We start from the raw sequence: 26,610 nt of genomic DNA, 5'->3' as shown, positions 1-26,610 counted from the left end.
TTATTTATATTATTTATTTTAATTTCCTCCCATCTTTACATTTAAGAAAATTCAGTATTTCCACTTAAAATTTTAACACTATTTTGAAACAACAATCTTATATAACAAACATATTATTAAATCTTTATTAAATAACAATTTTCACATCTCCTAATTGCAGTGAAAATAGTTTACATTTAGAACATAATCAGATCTTCAAGCATTGGATAAATAAGCAACTCCAGGTAATGTTTTACCTAAAATTTTAAAAAATCTTTTTAAATACTGGAATAAATTATTGTTATATATGTTAACCAAATATATCTTAGTCTAAGTTTAGATTCATTTGCATTCCTTAAGATCTTTGAAATTTATAGGAAATTAGTAAAAATATTATTTAATAAAAATATACTATTTTAAACACATCTTCACAGTAATTATTCCAAAAATTTCTAAAGCAATACAGAAATTTGTTTGAATTTTGTTTTTTAAACACAGAAATATATTAGATTTTTACAACTTAGATGAAAATGATGTTATTCAACAATTTATTAACAATATACAGTCAAACCTGTTTTTATGCGCTCTTTTTATGTGCGATTTTTTTAATGCGAATTTTTAATTTGTGCGGTATAGTTGGCGACTAGTCTCGTGCGATTCGTCATGTCTTACGTTGACTTATTATAGCTAAATAAACTTATTATAGCATAAATGCACTTATTATAGTAATATTGTTGCATGAATATGCGAAAAATGAAATAATTTACTTTTTAAGTCAACAAAACACCACCTGGACAAAAATATGTAAAACAGACGATAGACCAGACGATGCAGTCAAGTGCTGACATCTGTTGTCAATAAATTCTATTTCGTACGGTTTTGAGTTATTTTCTATGTGAGACTTTTTTTATGCGGTCCCTGTTGACCGCATAAAAAAAATATTTTTTAATTGTGTCGCGAAAACTATTATTTACAGCCATTCGTGAAGTTTCGTGAGATTTTTTTTAATGCATTTTTTTTTAATGCGGTCTCTATCCCCCCCATAAAAACAGGTTTGACTGTAATTTGATTCAATAGTTACACTTTGAAATATTTTATGTACAATGTACATTGAGGTGAACAGAATTAAAATGATTTAAAATATATTTTTAGCTGCTGATAAAAATTATAGCAAATAATTTTTCTAACAAAAATTGCATAAGCAAGATGTGACAATTTAATGAAGTTTATTAACCAATTGTTTAGGCATCCATTTTATATTAAGTAACATTCCTATAAAATTTAATTATTAAATAACTTTTGAGCCAGAACACAAAGTGAAATAAATCTTTGCATAATGTTTTCTAAACAGTAATTGTATGAACAAAACAATTTCAGCAATCTCTTAGATGGCCTGATTATTACAATACTTGCGCTTCCTTATAGGGTAGAGAGTTGAAGTTGTAGAATCAATTGCTTGTTCAATGAAAAATGTCAGAGAAAATTATTTTGATTTCAAAAATATCCAAATTGTTTGAGTTGATTATAGCATTTATTGTGTTACTGGTGGATGGTATCTATGTTGACACCGGATATCTTGTGCTCTGATATTTAAGAATTTCCTGTTTATATGACATAAATTTAGTATAGCTGCTTTCTATAATGTGATATATGTGCTGTTATTAAGATCTAGAATTTCTAAACTTGTGTAATGTATGTGGTATGATGGCTGTGCAAGAAAGGACTGCAGATAAGATAATTATTATGCTTTCTTTTATGGATGAATTCTAAATATTTACAAATTTTTGTTTTTAAAAATAAATTTGAAGATAAAATCTGTTTAAAAAGGACCACCATTTATTGACTTTCAGATTTTATATTCAAATTTATTTTTAAAAATAATTGTCGTCCCAACAGAATTCTACAATTTTTATTTTGTTTGTCAATGATGATCAATGAATGTGATTCCTGGTCTATTGTAATGGATTGTTTTGTCAGTGATTTACAATTTGGTCAAAGTATATTTTGCCTATAATGTTTTATAAAACTATCTACAGTAGCATCTGAATGTTAAGTACCCATTTTTGTACTCTGGTATACCCAGATATTGGGTACATACTATTAACCAGGTAATCAGGTATCCTTTTAGAAGATTACATTGTACAGTATGAAAAATAAATAGAGAAATTTTAAAAAATGATTAAATTTTAGAGAATGTTTACTAATCTATTTGAATTGAATATTCTTTAACAAAAATAAATAGTTAAAATGGTTTAGCCTTTTCTAATTAAAAAAGTTGTTTGTAAAATTGATCTTTTAAAACTTGAAAACAATAATTTGTTAGAAAGAATATTCAATTAAAAACAATTAGTAAATATTTGTATTAACAAATGTTTATTAATGTTTCAAATATATATTTATATTTTCTATTATATTACAAACATTAATAAACTTTAACTATTAAAAACATAATTTGTCAAATTAAAATAAGATACTTCATTAAAAATAAATTATCCTGTTATTAAATTACAACTGTAAAACCATTCAACTTTGAAAAAAAGGAAAAAAGTTATTTATCAATCCTTAATAAATCCTATAATCTACTACAAAAATATAAATGTATTAAAGTTATCTTAAAACTTAAATTTATGAAATTTATTAAGTTATTCCTTCCATTTTATCATAACAAAATTAATTTCTGATTATCAAAAATATCACTAAAATTAAAAATGAAGATATGAATATCAAGATATGAATGTATTGAGTTGAGTCATAAATATCTTTGATTTATAAGTTCAGTTTACAGCTAGTAAATAACTGTCAAATACTTGCAAGATGATGTGGCCCTTCAACTGAGTTTTATTAGTGACTATTAGCAAATAGTCTATAAATGTAAATTTTAACACTAAAGTGTCAATAATGTAATAAAATATTGTTTTTGAATTCATTTGGACATTAAAATAAAACATTTGAAAGTGCACATATGCCATATCATATTGTGGGAGTTTAATAACAGAAAAGATTTGCAATGTCTATGGCAGTGGAGTAATTTCAGACAGCACAGTTTGAAAGTGGTTTACAAAATTTCATTCTAGTGATTTGTCCTTAAAAGATTTTAAAGGTCCTGATTGAGCAGAATCCATGGCAAACAAGGGAGAAGCTGCAAACATCCCAATCACCATCAATTGTCACTTCCAAAAACTAGGAAAAGTTGGGAGTTTGATGGGAGTTTGGGTTCTGCATAACCTCAGTGCACAGAATAAGGCTGACAGAAGGTGAATAGCTGCTACTTTGTTTTCTTGGCATAAAGAGGAACCTTTTTTGACTAAAATTGTTACAGATAATGTGGAATCACATATAAAAATGTCATTCGAAAAAGACAATGGTTTGACAAAGATGATTGGGATCATCAAGGACTTATCTATTTCGAGTTGTTGCAATGCAATGAAACTGTTAATGTAAATGTATACATTCAACAATTAGAGCAGCTTTGGCTAAAACTTCAAGAAAAGTATCCTGCACTTGTTAACAAAAAAAAAAAATCACCTTATTGCATGACAATGCCAGGCCCCACACAAAAAAAATTTTTGGATTTTTAACTACAGATTTTCATCTTTTCCAGGCACTACAGAATGCTTTACAGGGGCAACACTTCCAAAATGATGACCAGGTTCAGAAATTCATCCAGGAATTTTTTGATTCAAAACTACCAGAATTTTATGCAAAAGGAATTGATAGGCTCAAAAAATGGCAAGAAGTCATCTGACCAATAATGACTGTGAATATTAAAAGTCTATTATTGTACATTTTATTGGTAAACAAATTTCAGTTTAGAAAACCAAACTTATTTATGACTCAACCCAATATATTTTATTTTCTGTTTCTTTGTCCTTTTATTTTGAGTAAATTTCAAAAAATGAAGCAAATACTAAGTCTATACTTTTCATATTTTGAAGTTCTGACCAATTTTTTTGTTGCAGTCTGCCTAATGGAAAAAAACCCCAATTAGCTGTCATTTTCTAGCTTAAAGTAGTTGATATCCAGGATAAAATACAGGAAACTCCTCCATGAATTTTCATGGGTGATCTGTCCAATCCCTTACCACCTGGCCACCCTCATTGTGAGTCTGATCAGATCCACAATGGATATGGAAAAAACACCCTTTTGGTGAATAGGATTTTTAACACTTACAATAAAAAAAAAATTAGCTTTATTTTATTAACATTTATCTCAAATCATATGTAAAATATAGATTTTAAACTAATACGTTCTCTTTTCAATAATTTATGATTTTCATTTACAAATTATATTTGTGATACTAATACATTCCATTGTTATTTGCAGTAATCTGTCTATAACTGTTTCATTTGATTAACATATGATAATTAGTTAGTATTAGTCTATTGTGACTACAATCTATTAATAGGACTTGCAATCGGATTTAACTTGCAGATCTATTGGTTCAAAAGAATTATTTTAAGTATTCTTTTGAACCAATAGATTGAATCAATCTCTCTGATTTCATCTGCAAGTTAAATCAGTTTATAATCTAATAATAAGACTTTTTATTAATATCAGTGTGACTAATAACATTTGATAAAATGAAGCAACACAATAACTTTGCATCTGGTTCATGTAAGTCAAATGTATGATTACTTGTAACAATTCACTTGGTTTTAATACAACATTAAATTATTTGAAAATTGACAAAAATTTTAATTTGCTAAAAATCTGTTTGAAAGTATCAGTTCAGAGTACAATCATCTGTATCTACTTCACTGTAATGACTATACCTTCAAATTGAATAATTATCAGCAGCAGGCCAGAAGTAACACTTCTGCATGTTTTTGTAATTATTATTAACTTGGTTTGTAAATATTTAAAAAAAACTTTACATCATTTAAAAATATTTACATAGTGTCTAATTTGATATTTTCAAGTAAAATATCTTTTAATAAAAAGATCAGCAACAAGTGTAGATAATTATGTTATAAATAGAAATTAACATGATATGATGATTTTATGTTTTTTTACTTTGATCATTGAAATTAATATCTTAAAATTACTCAAATATAAAATTTTATAAATTATCTATTACTTACCTTCTAGTAGTTCTAAACTAGCACCACCACCAGTGCTAACATGACTAACTTTATCCTCTGTCTTCCATTTTGCACAACATGTTGCAGTGTCACCTCCACCTAAAAGTTTTAATCATAGTATATGTTTTAAACAACTTGATATTAATCATATAATCAAAACATAATGTATTAAAAAATGCAACTATTAAATGAAAACTCAAAATGATCTTTAGGAAACATCCAATATTCTGCCAGCTCACTTAATGTTTCTCTAAAGCTTTGAACAAATTTGTATTATTTACTTGATGACATTAAAAATATATAACTTCCTATGGATATATCTTGAAGAATGTCTGATAATAATTTAATATAAATAGCCATATACATTTCCCTTAGAGAATCTGCCTTGGATTGGTCAAATTGAACAACTGATAATTCAAAATACTTATATTCACATATGAAGTACAGTCAAACCTGTTTTTATGCGGTGGATAGGGACCGCATAAAAAAAATCGCATTAAAAAAACGCACGAAACTTTACGAGTGGCTATAAAAAATAGTTTTCGCAACACAATTTAAAAAATATTTTTTTTTTATGCGGTCAATAGGGACCGCATAAAAAAAAGTCTCACATAGAAAATAACTCAAAACCGTACGAAATAGAATTTATTGACAACAGATGTCAGCACTTGACTGCATCGTCTCCTCTATTGTCTGTTTTACATATTTTTGACCAGGTGGTGTTTTGTTGACTTAAAAAATAAATTATTTCATTTTTCGCATATTCATGCAATAATATTGCTATAATAAGTCAACGTGAGACATGACAAATCGCACGAGACTAGTCGCCAACTATACCGCACAAAAAAACCGCACAAATAAAAAATCGCATAAAAAAATCACACAAAAAAAGACCGCATAAAAGCAGGTTTGACTGTATTTTATTTAGCTTTCTATTTCTTTCTTGCCAAATATTTTGGCAAGAAAATTTCAGAATTTAAAAAACTAATAATTAAATACATCATCTAGCAGTCCTAGATTCAAATGGAAAGAGAAAATTCAGAATTCCTGATTGATTCAGTCCAAAAACATAACTAAAAATTTAGAGGTACAAAATAATGAGAATTTTTAAAATCAATACTAAAGAAACCAAAACTAAAATATTTTAAATACAAACAAACTATTGAATTTTGACTAAAAAGAAATCTCTATCGTGTAACTGATTATATTAATCAGTTACACGATAGAGATTTGGATTATATGGATTATATTAATCTCTATCATGTAACTGATTAATATAGATATTAATATAATCCATAGCAATTTTCCCAACACCCATTAATATTTGGGGGAAAAAAAATCATTCATTTTTATTTTTCAATATCATCATCAATTACTACTGTATTTTTTCTAAAGATGAGTTAAGAAAATGGGCTAATGTGATATCTGTTAAAATTTTGACAATCTTCTGCAACAACAATTGATTATAGATGAGTTTAATTCAAAACTGGCAATCAAAATCACTACAGTGCATGTCAAGGCAGTTTTTGAAATCCTCAAACAAAATTCAAGTATTTAGATGCTAAGTTGAAATACTTAAAGAAACAATGATTAAATAACTAGAACTAGGTTCTATGTCCTTTGGAATTAGCACAATGTTGCTGTTGAGAACAAATTTCACAGGAAAAAGTTTTTCTATAATTTAGTAAGGATATGCATTTCAGGCTTAATGCTCCTTTTCAATGCTCTAAAAATTATAGTGACAGCTAGAATAACTAATTATTAAAACCATGGCGTTAAGTAAGTAAAACTGTAGTAATAAAATTATTTTGGTTAAACTGTATAAAACTATGAGCTAATACTAGTAAAACTGTAAAAATAAATATAACTAAAACTATGATTAACCTTTGACTTTCAACACCATCCTTGCATTTATAAATAACAACAAATGTATATTTCATAAGCCTGCATCAGGTTTCACACACCTAGCTTCAATTTGATAAAGTTGGAAATTGGAATTTTACTTGGTAAGTGATGAAAATGTTTGTTTTTATTAATTAATTATAAATTCTGGGAAGTGCAAGGATGGTGTTGAAAGTCAAAGGTACTTAAAGATTGGTACACACTTTTCAGGACTGCATCATTATCAATAATACATTGGACACACATCTGAGTCAAGATTATGACAAAAAATGTTTCTAAGAAAATGTAAAACTTCCATAAACAGTAACATATCTAGCTAATCATTGTAGGAAAGACATCAGCAATAAGTATCGGTATACAATTTTTTATAGATTTTATTATACTACATACATATTTTTACAAATACATATACTTATGTGAAACCTATTGGTATATCAATGTAAATAGAGTTATAAGAATTTTTTGAAAGATTCATATTATAACATCAACAATTATTTTGAAAAATAAAACAGGATTTTATTCTGCAAATACAGTAGTACCTTGTACTTCAAACATTCCAGAGTTCAAACACTAATTTTGAGAGAAATTTGACCTCAAGTTTGAATGAAGCTTCTATATTCAAACTGCACATACAGTGAAAAAATATGCTCACTATGTAAATGCCATCTGTTGTGTGCCCAAGTTGTCTCTTGCTCTCACTGAAAATACTTCCTTCATTACTCTTGTGTTTTCATTTTTTTTTTTTTGCTTTATTTTTGGTGTTTGGTTTTACATATATAAAATCCCTACCTATTAATCATGACATCCAAGACAGATCATGTTTAAGATGCCAAAGTTAAATGGGTGCACCATTCTTAAAAACAAGGAAGCAATAAAAGCAGTAAAGGTGTGACAACATTCACCTCCAAGATATCACACGTTATTGAGATGGAAAATCTCCTAGTGCTTGCTTCTAATTTATCCTCTTAGTGTATCCACTCTAGGAGGATACGTAAGAAGCAATTGGTTGCTGATATCAGCTTCAATAAGATTATTTGTAAGTGTAGTGACCTTAAGAAATGGGACATCACCACTCCACACTAAGGTGCAGTAAATGCAATTTTCATTTTATTATATAGTATTTACATATTTTTTGTTTTCATGGTTTAATTTGTTATTTGGAGCATCTAATTGTATTATTTTTATCTTAAATTATGTGTATTTGCTGTTTAAGTTTATTGAAATGGGTATTGTTTAGGGTCAGGAAATAGATTGATTCACTTTCCCCATTAGAAACAATGGAAAATTGATTCAGAGTTTAAATGGCCTCCTGAAACAAATTAAATTTGAAGTATCAGGCATCACTGTACTGATGTACAAGAAAAAAAAGGCTTAATTAAATTACATATCAGCAATGTGAATGATTAAATAATGTAAGAAAACTATAGTACCAAATTAACAGACAGACAGACAAAACTCAATTATCCAAGCTTGATAAGACCACGAAACTTTCTGGATAAATGAAATTTTGGATAATCCAAAAACTTGTTTTAGTAGTTTGGATACCTCATCTAATCAACTCTAAGTAATAGCCTCTGCTCCGCCGAATGGCACTACAGAGTACTAAGAGATGATGTTTTAATCATAGGCCAGTCCATCGCCCGGTGGGCACCGAGCTCTTAGCCAAATGAAAGCCGGACCTGGGGTAAGTGCTCTGGCTCGGGCTTGGGTTCTGGTGGGTCCGAGGACCACCAACCCTGGTGCCTTCCTTGCCTTCATTGCTCTCAGATACAAACCTCTAACTTTGACATCCTTTTTGATGCGGTCAAGGCCGCACTCCAGAGTACTCTACCATAGAAAAAAACTACTCTCTGAACGGGCAGTGAGGTCCCCCTGCAAGGGGGACACTGCCCAGTGTGAACACTAGGCTAGAGGTCAGAGAGACTCAAGACTACTTCCATCAATTCCTTTAAAGTTTCATAGTTTCCTTTACTTGCTGCAAGCGTTCTAAGTACTTGGTCTGCAGGCTTTGTCCAGTCAATATGACTAGCTTTCACACGGACCTCCTCCATGTGGGGGCACTCAAGTACATAGTGCCTCGTGTTGCTGTGCAGGCACCCACAGGAGCAGCAACCATCTACACGTCCGAACTTAGACATGTAGTGGGGGAACTTCCTGTGTCCCGTAAGGACCTGGGTCAGCTTCCAATTACAACTGATTGGAGTTAGGCTAACATCAGGCACGAAGGCGTAGGTTGACCTACCTACTGTACTGAGGTTCCAGCGCTCTTGCCAGTGAGTCATTGATCGCTGCAGTAGAGTACCTTTTATGTAACTTGCTGGAGGTGCAACCTTCTCTGTTACAAATGGGCCCCTGGCTCCTGCCTTGGCCAGTTGGTCGGCACGCTAGTTACCCGGGATCCCGGTGTGGCCTCAGACCCAACACAGAGCAACGTGTTGTTCGTGCCTTGTCCTCAGTACCCTACCTCTGATCTCTAGTACCAACTTGTCTCTGTGGTACCCGTCACTTAAAGCCTGAAGCGACGACTGGCTGTCAGAGTAAACCGTGACCGGCTCAGGACCTGGATGTTGTAGGATCCACTGAGACGCCCGAGAGAGCCACCAGTTCAGCCTGGAACACGGATGCCTCCTCGTTCAGTCTGACTGACGAACTGTACACTAAGACTCCGTCATTATAGATGCAGTACGCAGCGCCTACTTGGCTACCTTCCTTCGAACCGTCAATATATATTTCAATACCATTCAATGTTGGTTCACCGACATCCCAGTCAATTCTAACCCTTAGGCTTGGGTGGATTCTCCATATGTCTGACCGACATGAGAGTTTAATGGCTGGGAACATCTGAGTACAGTGCTTTGCCTCAATTCCCTCTACTGTGGTCAGTAGAAGGCTGCCTCCTGGCTGACCACCAGGGGCAGAGGTAGCAGCCCAGCTAGAGCCAGGGCCGTGTCAGTAGACACAGTTCTGTAGGCATGAGTGACCCATAGGGCGGCAGGTCTCTGGATGCTAAGTAGGGTCCTACTTAGCTAATATGAAGCAAAGTTCCTCCACCAGACACCACAGCGTAGCAGATCCTGTGCTCCAGAGCCATTTTGTAAATGGTCCGGATTGCCTCACCGTGCAGCCCGTAGTCCTCTCTGGCCAGCCACGACAGTCCCACTATCGCAAAGTTCGTCTTGTCTCGGATGTACCTTAAATGGGGTGTCCAGCAAATGGTCTGGTCAATGATGACACCGAGGTACTTAAGCTCAGTTTGGATACATCAAGTATTGTGCCTTTAAAGTATCATGAACTATAAATATTATAATGCAGTTACTATATTTCAAAGTAATGATCTAGATTTGCAGCACTACAATTGACAGATTACATAATAATTTCCAGTTATATGGAGAGTTTAATCTCTGTGTATTATATTCTATAGTATGTACAATGCTACATACTCTAGTTTTTTTTAAATAAATTCAGATAATTGCATTTTACATAATCAAGTTTCTACTGTATGTTTATAAACTTCTTTATCTAAATTAATATATGTAACCAGTGAAATTGGCACTAGTAAGTAATATTTATATTATTTGAATAACTAAATATTTTTTGTTAATTTTTTTTATTTTTGATATTTAAATTATTACATTTTTAGATTATTTTTATAAAATAAAAAATTTTACTATCATTAAATCAAAAAAAATTCCATTTACTTACCAATAATAGTAGTAGCACCTTTACTTGTCACGTTAACAACTTCATCCATCACTCCTTTTGTTCCTTGAGCAAAATTCTCCCATTCAAATACACCCATAGGACTATGAAAAAATTTAAAAGTTAAATATGAAAAGTTCTTAGTGTTTAGTAATATCCACCAATTAAAATGAATAAAATACAAATTTCAAAGGTAAAGTTTGCATAACTATTTGAAAAATAAGATGTATTAACCACTCAGAGTTATGTTTTTATAATTTAGATTTTTTTTTTTGTCATTTTTAATTAGTTTGTAAATATTAAGGTTAGCAAAATTCCAGCATAGAATGAGATTCTTAACATTGATACAGCATATACTAATAGAATTCTAAAAATAAGTTAGCAAGCATAGAAAAATACACAAGCTTTAGTTGCATCTGTTTAATTTCAAAGTTCTTATGGTTCTGTATGGTCTGGTACAAAAAGTTTCATGGGGGTGACACCATAAGTTATTGCACTGTTAACACCAACCCTAGTGATGCTGCTGATATAAGCATTCTGCTGTTTCTGAATATTCTGAGGTTCCAATTAAATTTTGCATTTTTCAAAATTTAGATATCATGTCATATTCATTCTATGAAAAAACTGCAATGTTTATACTGCTAGTCAAATTCAATAGACAGGGAAAAAATTTCTTTTTAAGATGGATATTTCTGATATATATATGTTCTTACCCATTCCAAACAATTGTTTTTGCTCGTCCAACTGAAGCTTTAAATGTTGCCACACTTTTTGGACCACAATCTAAACCCTAAAATTTTTGACACAGTTAAAAATAAATGTTATAATTCAAATTATAAATATGATTTAAACTTACCATCCAACCATCAGGAATACCAGTTTCTACTGTGGCTGTACCTGTGTTAGCTTTTTCATCAAATTTATCAGCAGTAACAAAATCTTCTGGCAAATGAATTTGCACATTATTTTTGGCTGCTTTTTCCATTAATTTAGAAACTATTTTTGCTCCTTCATCATCATACAAAGAACCACCAATCTAAAATATAATATTTTAAACAGTTTTGAAATTATTAAAAAAAATACTGTCGGTAAATAAGAGACCTGACCTGCAATATAAAAATTTTTACAATAATGATAATCTTCCAGATAGTCAAGTTTATTAATTAATAGATATTTTAATGAACTTTATTTAACTGTATCTTTAAAATCTAAAAGTACCTTTAAAAACTCTTAATTAAATTAATAGAATAATCATAAGAAGCCATTAAAAAATAACATTAATTGCAAAAATTTATTGAATGCAATAAATTTTTTTTCTTCACAGTATTTACATTTAAAAATTTTTCAATGATTCTTTTGGCATTTTTATTTTGAATAAATTTCTTTTTGTTTGTCATATTTTGCATTAGCTATATGAACTATTATCTTTTTTATTTAATAAAGTTTTATGAAAGTTTAATAAAAAACTAGTTCTTAGGCTTTTGAGTTTTGGACAAACATAAATTAAATGTCATCTCTAGAATATATAAAGTTGATGCCAGATATCATCTAACTCTTTGGACACTCATATCAAGCATTCTACAAACTTCTACAGTCTTCTAATAATGCATTATTAAGAAGCTATGTATAACCATATAGTTAAAACAGACCTAAGCAGTTGCAAAAAAGGTCATCTCTGTAAAGAAAGACTGTTTGTTACTGGTGATTGGACATGACAGATGTGAAGACTTATTTAACTTTTTCCACATTTTTAATGTGTAAGATACCATATATATGTTTAATGAAGTCTGATCAAATAATGGAGTTAGTGTGTGCATCCATGTGTGGTTAGGGAATGTTGTTATAAACATAAATACAATGTACGTAAATTATTATATATTAGATAATTAGTAATAAGTTGGCTAAGTTAATAAGTTCCTCAATTATGATGAATGATCAAATAAGTTTACTTACTATCTAAGTAAACAATTATATGGAAAAAAAAATAGTAACAATTACTCCTCTATTGACTATGGAACTTAAAGACATCATATAATCATAATACAACATACTTCTAGTGATATATAAAGTTGAAAAAAATATTTAGAATATTGTAAAGTGATTTTTTGGTAAATATAAATATTCATTATTATTCTAGAATTCTGAATAATAACAATTTCCATAGAAAAAATTAGCATCTTCTTTAACTGATGATAACTTTTATTCTATAATAGTAACAAATTATGAATTATTAAACCCCAAATGGAAACAATTAAAACATTTTTTTTAACTTTTAACTGACACATAGATTACTTTTTTGTAATGAGTTTTTTCAGGCCTGCAAGAATTATTTAATAGTAAGACAGGTGCAATCAGACCCAATAGCCTCTCTCCACTATCCAGAAACAGACAGAGACATGGTGAGAACTGGGTATCATCTGACATGGTTGCAAAGCAATTTGCAGAGGCAGGACAGCATTCACAGTTCTCTTATGTTGATTACAACTAACTCCCAAAACTGGCAGCTTTGTTTACAGTTGTATTATGATTATCAAGCACAAATGGCCTTGGAATGCAACACCATCATTACTGACAAATCTTGCTTTAGTCAAATACAATCATGAGGATTAGGGATTATATGTAGAAGTGAATAATTTCATTGTTTTAAATGCTCTCCTAGCTTTCATTCTCAAAACTAAAATACCAATATTAATACATACAGTATTTTAATTTTTGGCACTTGTCAAAGAAATTAGAAGTTAAGCAATCTGTGGAAGTTGTACACACATTCTGTAACAACAATAGAGAAAGACAGACATCACAAACAAAATATCCTGCTTAGCAAATTAAAAGGTTTATTTATAATATATTGATAGATATTATACAAAATAAACAAAAACTATTAGGAAAAAAAAAACTTCTTGTAAAATAAGCAATTTTAGAAATTAAAATAACCAATACATTCTTTTGATAAAAGCTAGATACTTTTATCAAGAGAGGGAAAATGTCTCTAGATAAATCTATGTAACATTTAGATATTGATTATTCTTTTTTGGGAAATAAATCTTATGCAGTGTTATGAAAGAAAATATTACAATGAAAATAAATTACAATATTTTATTATAATATGAATTGTGAAATATCTACATAAAATCAATTTAACTACTAACTATTTTGTAACACAAAAAATATATATTTAACAATATTCTTTATAATAAACTATTTAGAAATTCCTTGTTACAATTATTGTTATGTGATAGAAATAATTATTTAAAATAATATGTTGGTGTGTATAAGTAATTTCCCAAAAATAATTAGCCTATTGGTAGGCTAATTATTTTTGATTCTAACATAAATATAAAAATATATGAATGACTTAAAGTCTGCTGCCAGTAAATGAGTCAGTTAATTTTATAATGTTTAAAATGTTAATGTACCTGTAAGGTAAATGACAAATTTTGAATTGTATTTTTAAAATGAAAAATTAATTTAAGAATTTAGATTTTCAATAAAATTTAAATTTAATAATTGGAGATAAATATTAAAAATTAATACCTTCATTCCTTTTAATTCTTTTAAAAAGGTGAAAGCCATTCCTCCACCAATTATCATTTCATTAACTTTATCCAACATATTTTCAATCAATTGTATTTTGTCTTTTACTTTTGCACTAAAAACAAAAGAAATTTTAGAAATTTGGTGACCAATACTTGACTTTTTAATCAAAAATTTTAATACAAATAAAAATTTTAATAATTGTAGAATAATACTAATAAATAATTGAAAATCAAATGAATTAATATTTTAATTTGTTAATATAATTTTTTAAGAATCACAATTTCAATCTTCAGTTTTTATGCATTTTTCTATGTACACTTTTTTTACATTGCTTCTCTTTATTCCAAAGACTTGTTCTTTCATTTAACCAGAAATGTTTTTTTCAAAGAATCTACAAGATTGAAATTTGTTCATTTTTCTTTTAGTAATTGATAAAACATTCTTACTCTAATTCATTTCATTTTGCAATATAAAAAGCAAGAGTTTTTAACATTTATTACAATTTATGAAATATTAACTAGTTTTATTTACTTAATATTGTTATCAATGAATAGTTAGCCTGAAAAGTTTTGTATTTAAATTAACCAACTTTAGCTAATTTATAATTTATTATGTCCCAAGTTTATCACCAATTTAAAATATTTAAGCAGGCAATTTGAGACAATATACAATAATACTTCATAGATAAAATATTAGATAGCAAGATATATTTGTGCACAGGATTTAACTTACAATCCATTACATAAAAACAGTTTATTTGCAAATAATGATATAACACAATTGAGTTTCTATTTAAATTCATTCATTTTTTAGCTGCTGTTTATATCATTTTCCATAAATTTATTTTGAATAATATGCCAATAAAGTAATTTTTTTAAATATTTTAAAAATTTTCTTCTTCTAAAATAGTGAAAGCTTGAAGATAAATGTCAGTTAAAAAATGATAAACTTTGTATAAATGATAAAATGAGAAAAATCAAAATACAGAAAATGTAAAGAAATTTGTTTCCTCTTTTTCAATTTAGTTCAATTGTCAATTTAATTATATGTTTTTATTTATTCCTCAACTATAATCATTTTGAAAATTACAATAGAAAAGAAATAAATTTCCATAGAAAACTTACCCTCCAAGAATTGCTAAAAATGGACGTTCTGGATTTTCTAATGCCTTTGCAAAATATTGAAGTTCTTTTTTCAACAAAAATCCAGAAGCTTTTTGTGGCAACTCTACGCCTACCATTGAACTAATACAAAAGAAAAATGTTACAAAATGAAAAATATTTTGAAATTAATATTGAAAATAAATACCTATGTGCTCTATGTGCAGTTCCAAAAGCATCATTCACAAACACATCACCTAATTTTGTCAATGATTGCCTGAATTTTGCAACATCATCTGCATTGGCTTTAATCTAATTATGAAATTTTAAATTCAGCAAGTAATAAATATAAAAATATTTTTGTTAAAATAATTATAATTATAATTGCTAAAAATATCTGTTTTTCAAGTAGAAATACAAGGTTATTCAAAAAGAGTGTCAGTATTTTAGAGTATATCAGTGCATATAACTTTGGTTATTGAACACTTAAAAATATATAGTTACACCAGAAGAATGAAACTGTTCAAATTTAACCTTTTACATTACAATTCCTCAATGTGTGATCCTTCTGTTACAAAGCACACATCTAAACTTTAGTCCAATTTCTCTCTACACTCACTCCAACTGATTTTTTGTTATCTTTTCACAGCAGCCATAATCAATTCTTTAGTGTTCAGAGATGTTAGGGTAAAGGTGCCATGTAGGTAATGCCTTTTATACAGCCACACAAAAAAGATCAAATAATAAAAAATGTGGAAACATGGGTGGCCAATCATATTGAACAAGATCATAGGGTGATTCAGTGCACCTTATCCATTTACATGGGAGAGTCTCATTCAAAACTTCTAGACTTCCTTATATAATAAAAACATACTGGTGTCTCATCTTATTAGAAAGTGTAATAATTTTCAGATTTAACTGACTGACAGTTTTCTAGCAGGTCCAGATATGATTTTTCAATTATTGCTCTCTCAGCAAAAAGGAATGGCCCATTCTCATTTGTATTTATATCATACACATTTGTATAAGAAATAGCACAGAAAACATTACTTTTGGTGAATTCCACTGATGCTTAATGGTTGTGTCTAAGTTTTTATGCCCCATATTCATACATTGTGACTATTCATTTTACTACTTAAGCAAAACTTCACTTTATCAGAAAAAAAATCAAACAGGATAAAACTGCTTTATCACCTTAAAAAAAGATAAGATGCAGAAATGTTACAAGATTTTTTTGAAAGCAATTTATGATGAAGGACAAATTTTTGAAAAGTTGGAATGCCTTTTTGTAAGAAATTCCTTGAGGACATGCAATACCCCAGTGTTTCTCAAACTTCACCATCCAGACTTCTTTAATAAAGAAAACCTTTAGTTCCCATAGAGTAGAATTAGTTATTAAACTATTATTAATTTGATTAATTATTATTAAATAAGTTTGTGTGTGTTTGTGACAAACACACACAAACTTATTTCTGTTAGCTTGTTGTAAACTATAGTAGAGCGTCGTTTATCCGAATCAATTGGGGTTGTTCGGATAACTTATTTTTCGGATAACCGATTATGTACGAAAAAATATATTAACCTAGCCCATGTTGAAATTTTTCTCCATTGCGTGTCACTACACATTGAATTTTTGTCGATGTTAAGCCTAACGTAAATTTTTTAAAATAATAATCGTGGCTATTGTATCGTTAAAAATTATTTCTTTATTTCGTACAAACAAAATAAATATATTGAAAAATATAAAAACAAAAAAATTATATTTTGGAAGTCAATCTAGTATCAAAAATGTTCGATTCAGCACGACACAGTCCAACTGGAACGCTTTCGGTTAACCAATGTTTCGGTTGATCGACTTTCAGATAAACGACGCTCTACTGTAATACACATAATTGTAAAATAATATAAATAATAATTTGTAATAACTTTAATTTTATTTTTCTTCTTATAACAGACAAAATGTCCAAACAATATTTAATAACTTAAACCTATTTATTCTTTATTTCTAAACTAACTGGTCAATTGAATTCAGAGTTTTATTCATAATTTAAAATTTCCTATAAGGAAGATCTTTCTATACATTTGTATACTTTATGAAAACTGTTGACTGAACAGAAGTATATTTTTTTTATATGTTGTAAATGTATTTCATAAAGTACACAAATGTATAAACAGCAGCTCTGAACTGTGAGAAAGATTAGAACTGAAATTTTTTATCTAAAATTTATAGACTTAAATCAAAAGTAAATTTTTCAAATCTTAAAAGTTTTTAGACATCTTAAGTTCTTGTGCAGCTTTTCAATCTATTTTATTATAGAACAGTACATTCTCTATCAACTAATTTTAATACATTAAAACTCATTTATTGTAACCACTTTAAGACTCATCTACTATATTATTGATAAAACTAATTGATAATATTGATAGTCTTTCACCACCATGGCCATTGACAAAACAGATGATAGCAGTATTAATTAAACAAAAATTTGAACAACAAATGCACTTGTGATGTAATTTTATTTTGGAATTCTCTTGCACAAAACTGTTCAAGCCAGAATTAGCTCTCATCATTCTTGTTTTAGTTAATTTTAGTTACTTTAGTTTATTCTTTTCTATATAACATCCATGTCCTATATATAAAACGTTTACATCTGAACTTTGTCCTGTCATTTTCTGTGAAAATTATGGTTTTCTGATCCTGACATAAAAACAGCAAATTAAATAAATTTTTAAAAATGTATTACTTAAAGATTTATTAATTTATAATAATTACAAGTCATTCAGTATTGTTTGACTGAAATTTTTATTATATTTTTTTTTTTGTAGTGCTGTCTTTAATCAACAGTTAGCATATAATTGAAATAAGAAATTCCAGCAATTTAAGCTACTGTACTGTTAGCAAGTAACTAAATTAATTAATGTTTAATATTTAAAGCATTTACTAAGATTGCTAATAGTAACTGATAATGACTGCATACTATCAGTTGCATGTCTTTGTGCTACAGCCTCAATAACTTAAAAATGAAGATAACTATAAACTCTAACTATTTTTAAACTCACATATAATCAGAATTTATTTTTAACTTATATTAATAAATTGTATAATTTTATTTAAAAAATTAGCACTTCCTGAAACATTATAACATAAAACAGCAAAATAAAGTTATAAAATTTGTCATTTTGATTTAATAACTTAAAATATATAAAGTGAATATAAAAATTAAATTCATTAACATTAATGCTATAAATTTACTAAATTTTAACTTTAAAATTAAAATATGTGTAATTAATAATCTGGAAATAAATATTCATTAAGTAGCATACATTGTCTTAATAATTTAGTATTTAGTAAATAATTTTTCAATTAATTCAATAAATTAGTTGAAAAGTTACATAAATAACTTTTATTAAATTTTGCTTTGATAAAGCTTATTTTAACTCTATAAAAAAAAAATAATAATTTATTTATGATTCTTATTAATTATACAACCATAATTAACATAATCTTGGGTATTTATTAATGTTTTCAAATAGTGAAGGAATATAAATATTGAAATAGTACTTAGATAAGTCATCCAGTTTTTAATCTAAATGTTTCATAATTCTTACAAGTCATTATATTTTAATCACAATATATCCAAAGATTTATATAGTAAGTAATTATTCTCAATAACTATTTCTGAATCTTAATTTTCAAGAAAATTAAGATCAGACTTTAGTGTCAAAACTTAATTTTTTATCAGTTTATTTAATAAAAATGAATTTTTATTTATAGTCACTTTAGTTATATTAAATTAAAAACTTTGAACAATTTAATGTAACAATAATTTAGTAATTATTTAAGTAAATGCTTGTATCAAGATATTTAAAGTTGTATTATCATAATTAAAAATTTGATATTTACTAAAATTATTTTATAAATTATAAATGTTGAAATCAGAAAAAATTTTTAATAATAAAACTAACCTTTTCTCCTTTGTCATTAACACCTTTTCCTTCTTCTTCAATATGATAACGTAAATTTTCTAATAAGATAATGGAACCTGGTGATGGATCAGTACAAGCTGATTCAACTTCTGGTCCAATACAATCATTAAGGAATATTATTTCCCTAAATAACAAGAAACTATTAAAATTTCTAATAAACATTAATAATACATTAGAAAAAATGTTTTAAAAAGTTTATTATTGTTAATTTAGTTAACAGATGGTGCCTAATGCCTCCCTCTAGTGACAAATTACTTTGTATTAATTATTTAAATTGGCCAAATTGTAGCCTGATCCTTTAGACAATCATTGGGTATTTCTATATATACTCATTGGACTTTGTGATTTTTGTTATATTGATAAATATACCATTTCATGACTCTCATTTTGTAGAGCAGACTAAGGGCATGAAATTTTATGTAGCTGCTCAAGAAAAATAAATAAAATAAATTATTTTCACTCATTTTTCTGTCCAATCTTTTAAAAAACAGAAAAATGAGGAAATAGGTGCTGAGGCATTAAAGAAGAGGGAAAAGTCAGAAATATACTAATCTCATAAAAAGATACAAAAAGGTGCAACAGTGTGTTCATTTCACTTTATTTAATGCCTCAAAATATATATCTTGAACTATCTGTATGAAAACAGCTATATTTTTGGAAAAGTGCACCTTAAAATCCTTCCTCTAGTTATAACATATATTGATGCTATCAAACTGTGATTCAATTAAACATCAATCTAACAATCTAATACTATTTTTTATTACTGGCAAAATATTACATTTTACATAAAATTTTAAGACTAGCAATGTGTAATTTTCCTTTAAGAATACCTTCACTCTTTTTTTTCTATAGTGACATTACAAATTTATGTAGATTCAATAAATGATCTTAGAATTAACTTCAGTCCTAATCTTTCTTTTGGTTTATACATAATAAAGGCTTTTACAGTTCAAATGGAATATTGTGTGAAGAGAGACTCTCTTCACCTCATCTATCTTATAATCACTTTTCTTCATAAATTATCAGTCCCTAATAGATTATTTCCTTCTAATTTGGGCATATGCTACTTAGTTATGTATTTGTATGTTAGTTAAATCATCTCTCATTTATATTTATTTTGAATCACAATTGAAAATAATTATGTTATCTTTAATTTATATTTAACAAATGTTAAAGATATGGAACCTTACTGCTTTCAGGGGGCCTACCACAATATACTGTCACTTCATGACACTCTACACACGTTTAATTTATAACAATTCTTTGTAAGCAATATTAGCTTTATATGTCATTTGTAACTATTCAAACTATATATTGAAAAAAGTTTAAAAACAATAAAAAGTAAGTCATGAGAAAATGTTGTATTTTATAACTATTAATTTGTTTTCATTATTTTAAACTTTTTCCAAAATAGACAGATGGTACTTAAAACATTTCATTCATGATACCATATTGTTTTATTCATTTCAAGTACAAAACTTCAATATATTGTGTATATATAATACACTGGGCTTTACAATTACACTTTTTTCAGATTTGTGTAAAATAGTAAGTTTTTGTTTCATGTAAAAACAAAATTTTTTTGACATAAAAAAGATAAATTACTTTAAAAATGTTTATGTAATACTTCAAGTATAAAAGGTTATTTGATAAAATTCTAATATGAATTTTACATAATTTTTGATTATATCTTACAAATATATGAATTTATAAAACAAATTAAAAATAATTTTTAACATTGTTAATTTCTAAATTTAAGAATTATTCAAAATTAGGATAGAGTTAAATTTTTGATTTTGGAATCATTTTTTTAATTGTTATATTCATTTGCTTACACAGACACAATGTAGCGACAATTTTCAAACACTAGGCAAATTATTCATCTTTTTATTCAGTTCAGATCATATTATATTCATTTTAATTGAATGATTTAAGTTATATTTAACTAAATTAGTCTCTTTAAAACTAATCAAATCAGGTAAAAAGAATTTTAAACATGCATAACAACAATATTTCTTCATTTTATAGTACTAGTATATGTGTGTGTGTGTGTGTACAAGTACACAATACACAAACACACATTTTAGATTTAATATTTATACTGTATATTTTATTACAATTTCTATAATTAGGAAACTGATAATTATGGAAATTGTAATAAAAGAATTTTTCTGGACTATTACTTTCTAATATCAAACTACAAATATATTAAAATCCAGTATGGAACCATAGCTTTAAAAATATAAAATATTAATATTTGATTACTTGCTATTCTCTCAATTGGTTGTATGTTCCTTGGAACCAAGCAAGTTTTATTTAATTTTCCATTAAGAGGAATATTCCTGTGTGATAAGTTCTCAATAGCAATTTTATGCTTGGTTCCATATAAAATATTGATTATTGGCTAAGATATATCAGTAAATGCTATTATTGATGTATCTTTAATTTAGAACAATATACTTTTAGTTCTTACTTCTTTTAAAATTTAATAAAATCCTTTATTTTACATATTTGTTTCAGTGTATCAAATGTTTGAATTTATCAAAAATACTATATTTATTGTCTAAAACATTTAACAGCTAAGTATCATATTTTTATTTAAAAAATTAAGTGTTTCAAGAATTAAATTCTTATAAAAGTTTATTTGAGATTAAGTTAGAAATCCTTACTGATTTAACAGAGATTTCAACTCTTCTGCCACAGGTTTCAAAGAACAATTAGGTTTCCTTTGGCCATCTGGTCTTCCTAAATGGCTCATAAGAACAATACTTTTTGCTCCATTTTGCAAAGCATATTTTATTGTATCTAATGCAGCAACAATTCTGAGGGAAAAAATTTATAAATAAAATTCTATATCATTTTGATATTTTTATTTTAAATTATTTTAAAATTTAATGAATATAATTTTTAATTCAATATAATACTAACCTTTGGTTATTTGTAATTTTTCCATCTTTCAAAGGAACATTAAAATCAACCCTGCACAAAAAAGTATAAAAGTATAAATATATATATATATATATAGATATACACACATACACATACACACACACATATATATACAGAATTAAAATATCTAGATATTTGAATTATGGCTAATGGCTAGTAATTAAATTCTTGATTTTTTATCTAAAGATTTCAAATAATAATTTTATTACTGTTTATACTTCATAATCCAAATGTGTAATCCATATCTATTTATCTAAAATTAAATTTTCATGAGAAGATAAATTTTCATATACTGTATTTCTAGATAGCTTGGCACTTCAAAAATGTAGAAAACAATACAGGTAAAAACCTTGTGGATACTACTTCAAAGCACCAAGCTTATCATTAACAAAGAAAAACTCCTAAGAAAAAAATTTGACTGTCATCTAAGTTGTCATAATTTTTTACTCACAAAAATTTTTTTACATCTCAGATGTTTTCGTTTGGATATCAATTGTTTTTTGGTTAATGATTGTATTATTGCATCAAGACCTAAGACAATGATATACAGTTCCATCAGCACTCAGCAACAGCTGCTGACCCAAATGTTTTCAATACACAATTTAGTAAATTCATAAAAAGTTTTAACTCATATAAATCTGGTTTTGTTATTCTTGATAACATTTTGAATAAAAATACTTTGTTTTAATGCAATTTTATCCTTATAAACATAAAATTAAGCAATAAAAGTAAGATAGCTCTATGGGAATCCTATAAACTTTGACCTAGCCAGATTTTCTAATTTTGCAACTGTCAGTTCATCCAAATCATCATCAGTATCATAAGCATAGATAAACAAGAGATTTTTAGATTCAGAGCTTTTCAATTGTAAGTTTAAATTACTTACAATTATTTTATTAATTTCTGATAAAAAAGAAATTACTAAATTATATATTAAACAATCTTAACGTCTCAATTTGCCCTTTAGTAATATAGAAAATTAAAATAAGCTTTTCCTATACTGCTAATCAGCATTATTATAAAACTTTTTATGACAAAATGTCATCCAGGAAAATTTTTATAATATCTAATGAATAAGTATTATTGTCAGCAGAAAATTTTTTAAATTTAATTATCATTTGTAAAATATTTGCTAAAGGTTAGAAAAATGTTTTTATATGTAAAAAGATATACATATAAAATATTAGAAGTAGAAAATATTAGAATTACAGTTGTTTAAATTAAAATTAATTAATTAAAAAGGTTTTACCAATAACTTATTAAATTCTTAGAAATTATAAATATTAAAATTGTCTGAGTTTAATCTTAAAACTTCTGGGATATTCTATGATTTTAGAACAACTCAACTCTACCTAGAAACCTCCAAAAATGGAAGACTGCATTTCTTAAGATTAGGTGCTACCAATTCCATTAATCAAATAACTTCAATTCTGAAAACATACTGCTTGGAACAGCAGTTAATGCAACAATTTGTACATATATACTTCTCTATACTCTTAGCATCTATATAATATTCACAACTAGAGTTGCCATCTTTTCAAAATTGCTGACCTGGATGCATCAGGGACTTCGGTTCAAACAATGTTATTTTACCATGCAAAGAATAACGTGCATGCCAGTTCTAAACCAGTTAGGGACTTGTTAAGGAGCAGCAACTTAGATTAAGAAATAACTTCAGGTTGCGACGTATGTCAGTGTAAGATGGCGAATTAACTTTTGGTGAGTGTGTGCAGTCTTCCACTGTTAAAATAAAGTAAATTTATAAAAATATTTACTAGTACTTTGTTTTATCATTTGAAAGATACGTCGCCGGTGCTAGACCGTGCGATCAGCTGAAAGTTATCCAGAGTCACCACCATTTGCGGGCCTAAGCCCGATTGGTCTTGGTCTAATAAATGCGCTCGTCCCCGAAGGTCGGAGCTCTGATGCATGTATTAGCTCTAGAATTACCACAGTTATCCAAGTAGGAAAGTACAGTCTAAGGTAAACCGCGAATGGCTCATTAAATCAGTTATGGTTCCTTAGACTGTACTTTCCTACTTGGATAACTGTGGTAATTCTAGAGCTAATACATGCATCAGAGCTCCGACCTTCGGGGACAAGCACATTTATTAGACCAAGACCAATCGGGCTTAGGCCCGCAAATGGTGGTGACTCTGGATAACTTTCAGCTGATCGCACGGTCTAGCACCGGCGACGTATCTTTCAAGTGTCTGCCTGGTTGATCCTGCCAGTATTCATATGCTTGTCTCAAAGATTAAGCCATGCATGTCTAAGTACATACCGAAATAAGGTGAAACTGCGAATTTGTTTTATCATAATTTCACAATTTCTACAAATCCAGGACAAAATTAATTGTTAACCCAGACAATAAATTAACAACCAGACGGGTGGCAACACTATTCACAACCACACACTAAAAGTAAACTGAAAGAGAAGTTAAGCAATTACCAAACTCTTAATTCTTGGCTGTGAATATAGTTATTTGAGATCAAGCAAATAGAGAATCCCAACTCTAAACCATAGTATTTTCAAGCCTTACAGCCCATCTTCAGGGGACCAAAAGTGTTGTGACAGAAATGCACTACAAATTCTAACACATTACATATCCTAAATACCCTTATCACTCCATCAAACTCAGTAGATTAACTCTCTCCAGACAATTATGTAATTGTTTCTAATAACACAAAAACTGGATAGTATTGTAGAATACAAAATAACCAAAACTCCAGCATAAAACGATAAATTTGCTGAAAAAAACAAATGTTTTTGATAGCATTAAGCTACCATCATCAAGTTAAGTAAGAGTTTGAAAAAAAGAATGTTAGATACACCATCAGATTGGATATCAACGTTATGTTGTCAGAGTATAGAAATTACTAAACCTCCCTTAGAGATCTCCAGGCTTGTGGGAGTGTGTTGCTATCCTTGTAGTTTATGGCCCTATTTTTCTTACAAGCCTTATATAACCCCTAACTTATAATTTGGTTAATGTTACCCGTGGTATCGAAGATGGTGACGGGGAAATTTTTTCCTAGATACTAGATGGCGACGGGGAAATTTATTAATTTGCATAATGCGACAGATAGTACGGGTAAGCCTCCTAACGTTAGACCACTCAGTATTCTACTTTGAGATTATTTATTGTTTATCTGCTTTGAGATTATTTATTGTTTATCTGCTTCAAGATTATCACTCGATAATCTGATTCGAGATTATCACTCGAGATTACCGGAAACGCGGCCATCTCGAACGTAGGGAAAAAATTTCCCCATTGTCGTCTAGTATCTAGGGAAAAAATTCCCTGTCGCCATCTTCGATACCACAGGTAATATTAACCTATAATTTTATTAAAAATGTAGATCAAATATTTGTAAGAATAAAATAACAGTGTCATTTTTTTATTGTCTGTTTATCATCATTTTTGCAAATAATATAAAATTTTTATTACATAACTAATAAAATATGCAGTCTCTTAAGAAATTATGAGAAATAACTTAGATGCTGATTTTAAGTTAATTATACAAAAGGGGTAATAAAGCTTCAAGAATAATAATTCAAAATATTTATTTTATAATTAAAAGGAAGAAACAATACTAAAAAATTCTGTTAATACTTTTCATTTTTTAGAAGTAAAGGATTAATAGTTATTATTTTTACTTTGGCAAATGTACAAATCACCAAAGAAAAAAGTCAAATAATCTATTCTTTTTCACCAAAATAATAGTTACCGACATTAATTGAGTTCAATTACAAGAAAATATTTGTTGATATCATTTAAAAGACGAAGCACTTCTTTTAAAAACTTCTACCAAATTAAAAGTTGTGCACTTATGTATTTTAAAGCAAATGCTAATTCTGATTCAATAAATCCTTTTTAATCTTTTAAATATAAAATTTCAATCGATTTTGTTGAAAAATTCATATTACCATGGCAAATTTTGGTAAACGAAAAAGCAAAACTTTCATCGTGCCATTTTTTTCCTAATTAATACAAAGAAATATCAATTAGACATTTCACTTTCCTAGAATTTCAAATCTTCAAGATCCAGATTATTATTATTATTTTTTTGAATAATGAAAAGTTAGTTTAGATGAATGTAACAGCTAATAGTATTTACTAAACCGAACAAAAAAAAATACATTTTAATATATTTTTAATCAAATTACCGGTACTTTCAGATGCTTGTGCTTTTTACTTGATCTGTTTTTAATTAATAAAAGACTCACCTCATAAGCACTCTCTTTCCTTTAATATCAACTTTATCAATTGAAAGTTTGTTGAGAGCCATTATATTTTCGGCAGGATAATTTGCTATTCAACTTTACCCGGTATATCCCTCTCGATTACTGTCGTCTGTCAAGAAGGTGACCTT

The 26,610-nt window shown here is 28.0% G+C and overlaps 1 protein-coding gene across 1 annotated transcript; it reads right to left on the bottom strand.

The window, feature by feature from the left end:
• Pgk (phosphoglycerate kinase) lies at positions 1 to 26,610 on the bottom strand. The gene is made up of 12 exons (XM_067276445.1): positions 26,465 to 26,610; positions 22,214 to 22,264; positions 21,955 to 22,107; positions 19,265 to 19,409; positions 15,507 to 15,610; positions 15,323 to 15,442; positions 14,196 to 14,310; positions 11,518 to 11,697; positions 11,375 to 11,451; positions 10,665 to 10,765; positions 5,061 to 5,159; positions 1 to 236 (listed from the first exon to the last, which is right to left on the bottom strand). Exons 1-12 carry the CDS (start codon positions 26,524 to 26,526, stop codon positions 196 to 198), a joined length of 1,248 nt encoding a protein of 415 aa, XP_067132546.1. The 5' UTR covers positions 26,527 to 26,610; the 3' UTR covers positions 1 to 195.

Source organism: Centruroides vittatus, unplaced genomic scaffold (assembly GCF_030686945.1).
Source record: "Centruroides vittatus isolate TY-2023 unplaced genomic scaffold, ASM3068694v2 contig_694, whole genome shotgun sequence".
NCBI lineage: Eukaryota > Metazoa > Arthropoda > Arachnida > Scorpiones > Buthidae > Centruroides > Centruroides vittatus.
The sequence above is the reverse complement of the archived record's forward strand: the minus strand, read 5'-3'. Positions and strand labels throughout refer to the sequence as shown.

What these genes read in the sequence shown, in the direction of transcription:
- Pgk (XM_067276445.1), bottom strand. Translation starts at nt 26,526, where the DNA reads ATGGCTCTCAACAAACTTTCAATTGATAAAGTTGATATTAAAGGAAAG. An exon ending in TTAATGACAAAGGAGAAAAG is followed by an intron (nt 15,611 to 19,264) that starts GTTAGTTTTATT and finishes TTTCATAATTAG; the next exon opens with ATTAAAGCCAATGCAGATGA. An exon ending in AGGTGCTACTACTATTATTG is followed by an intron (nt 5,160 to 10,664) that starts GTAAGTAAATGG and finishes TAAAACTTTTAG; the next exon opens with GTGGAGGTGACACTGCAACA.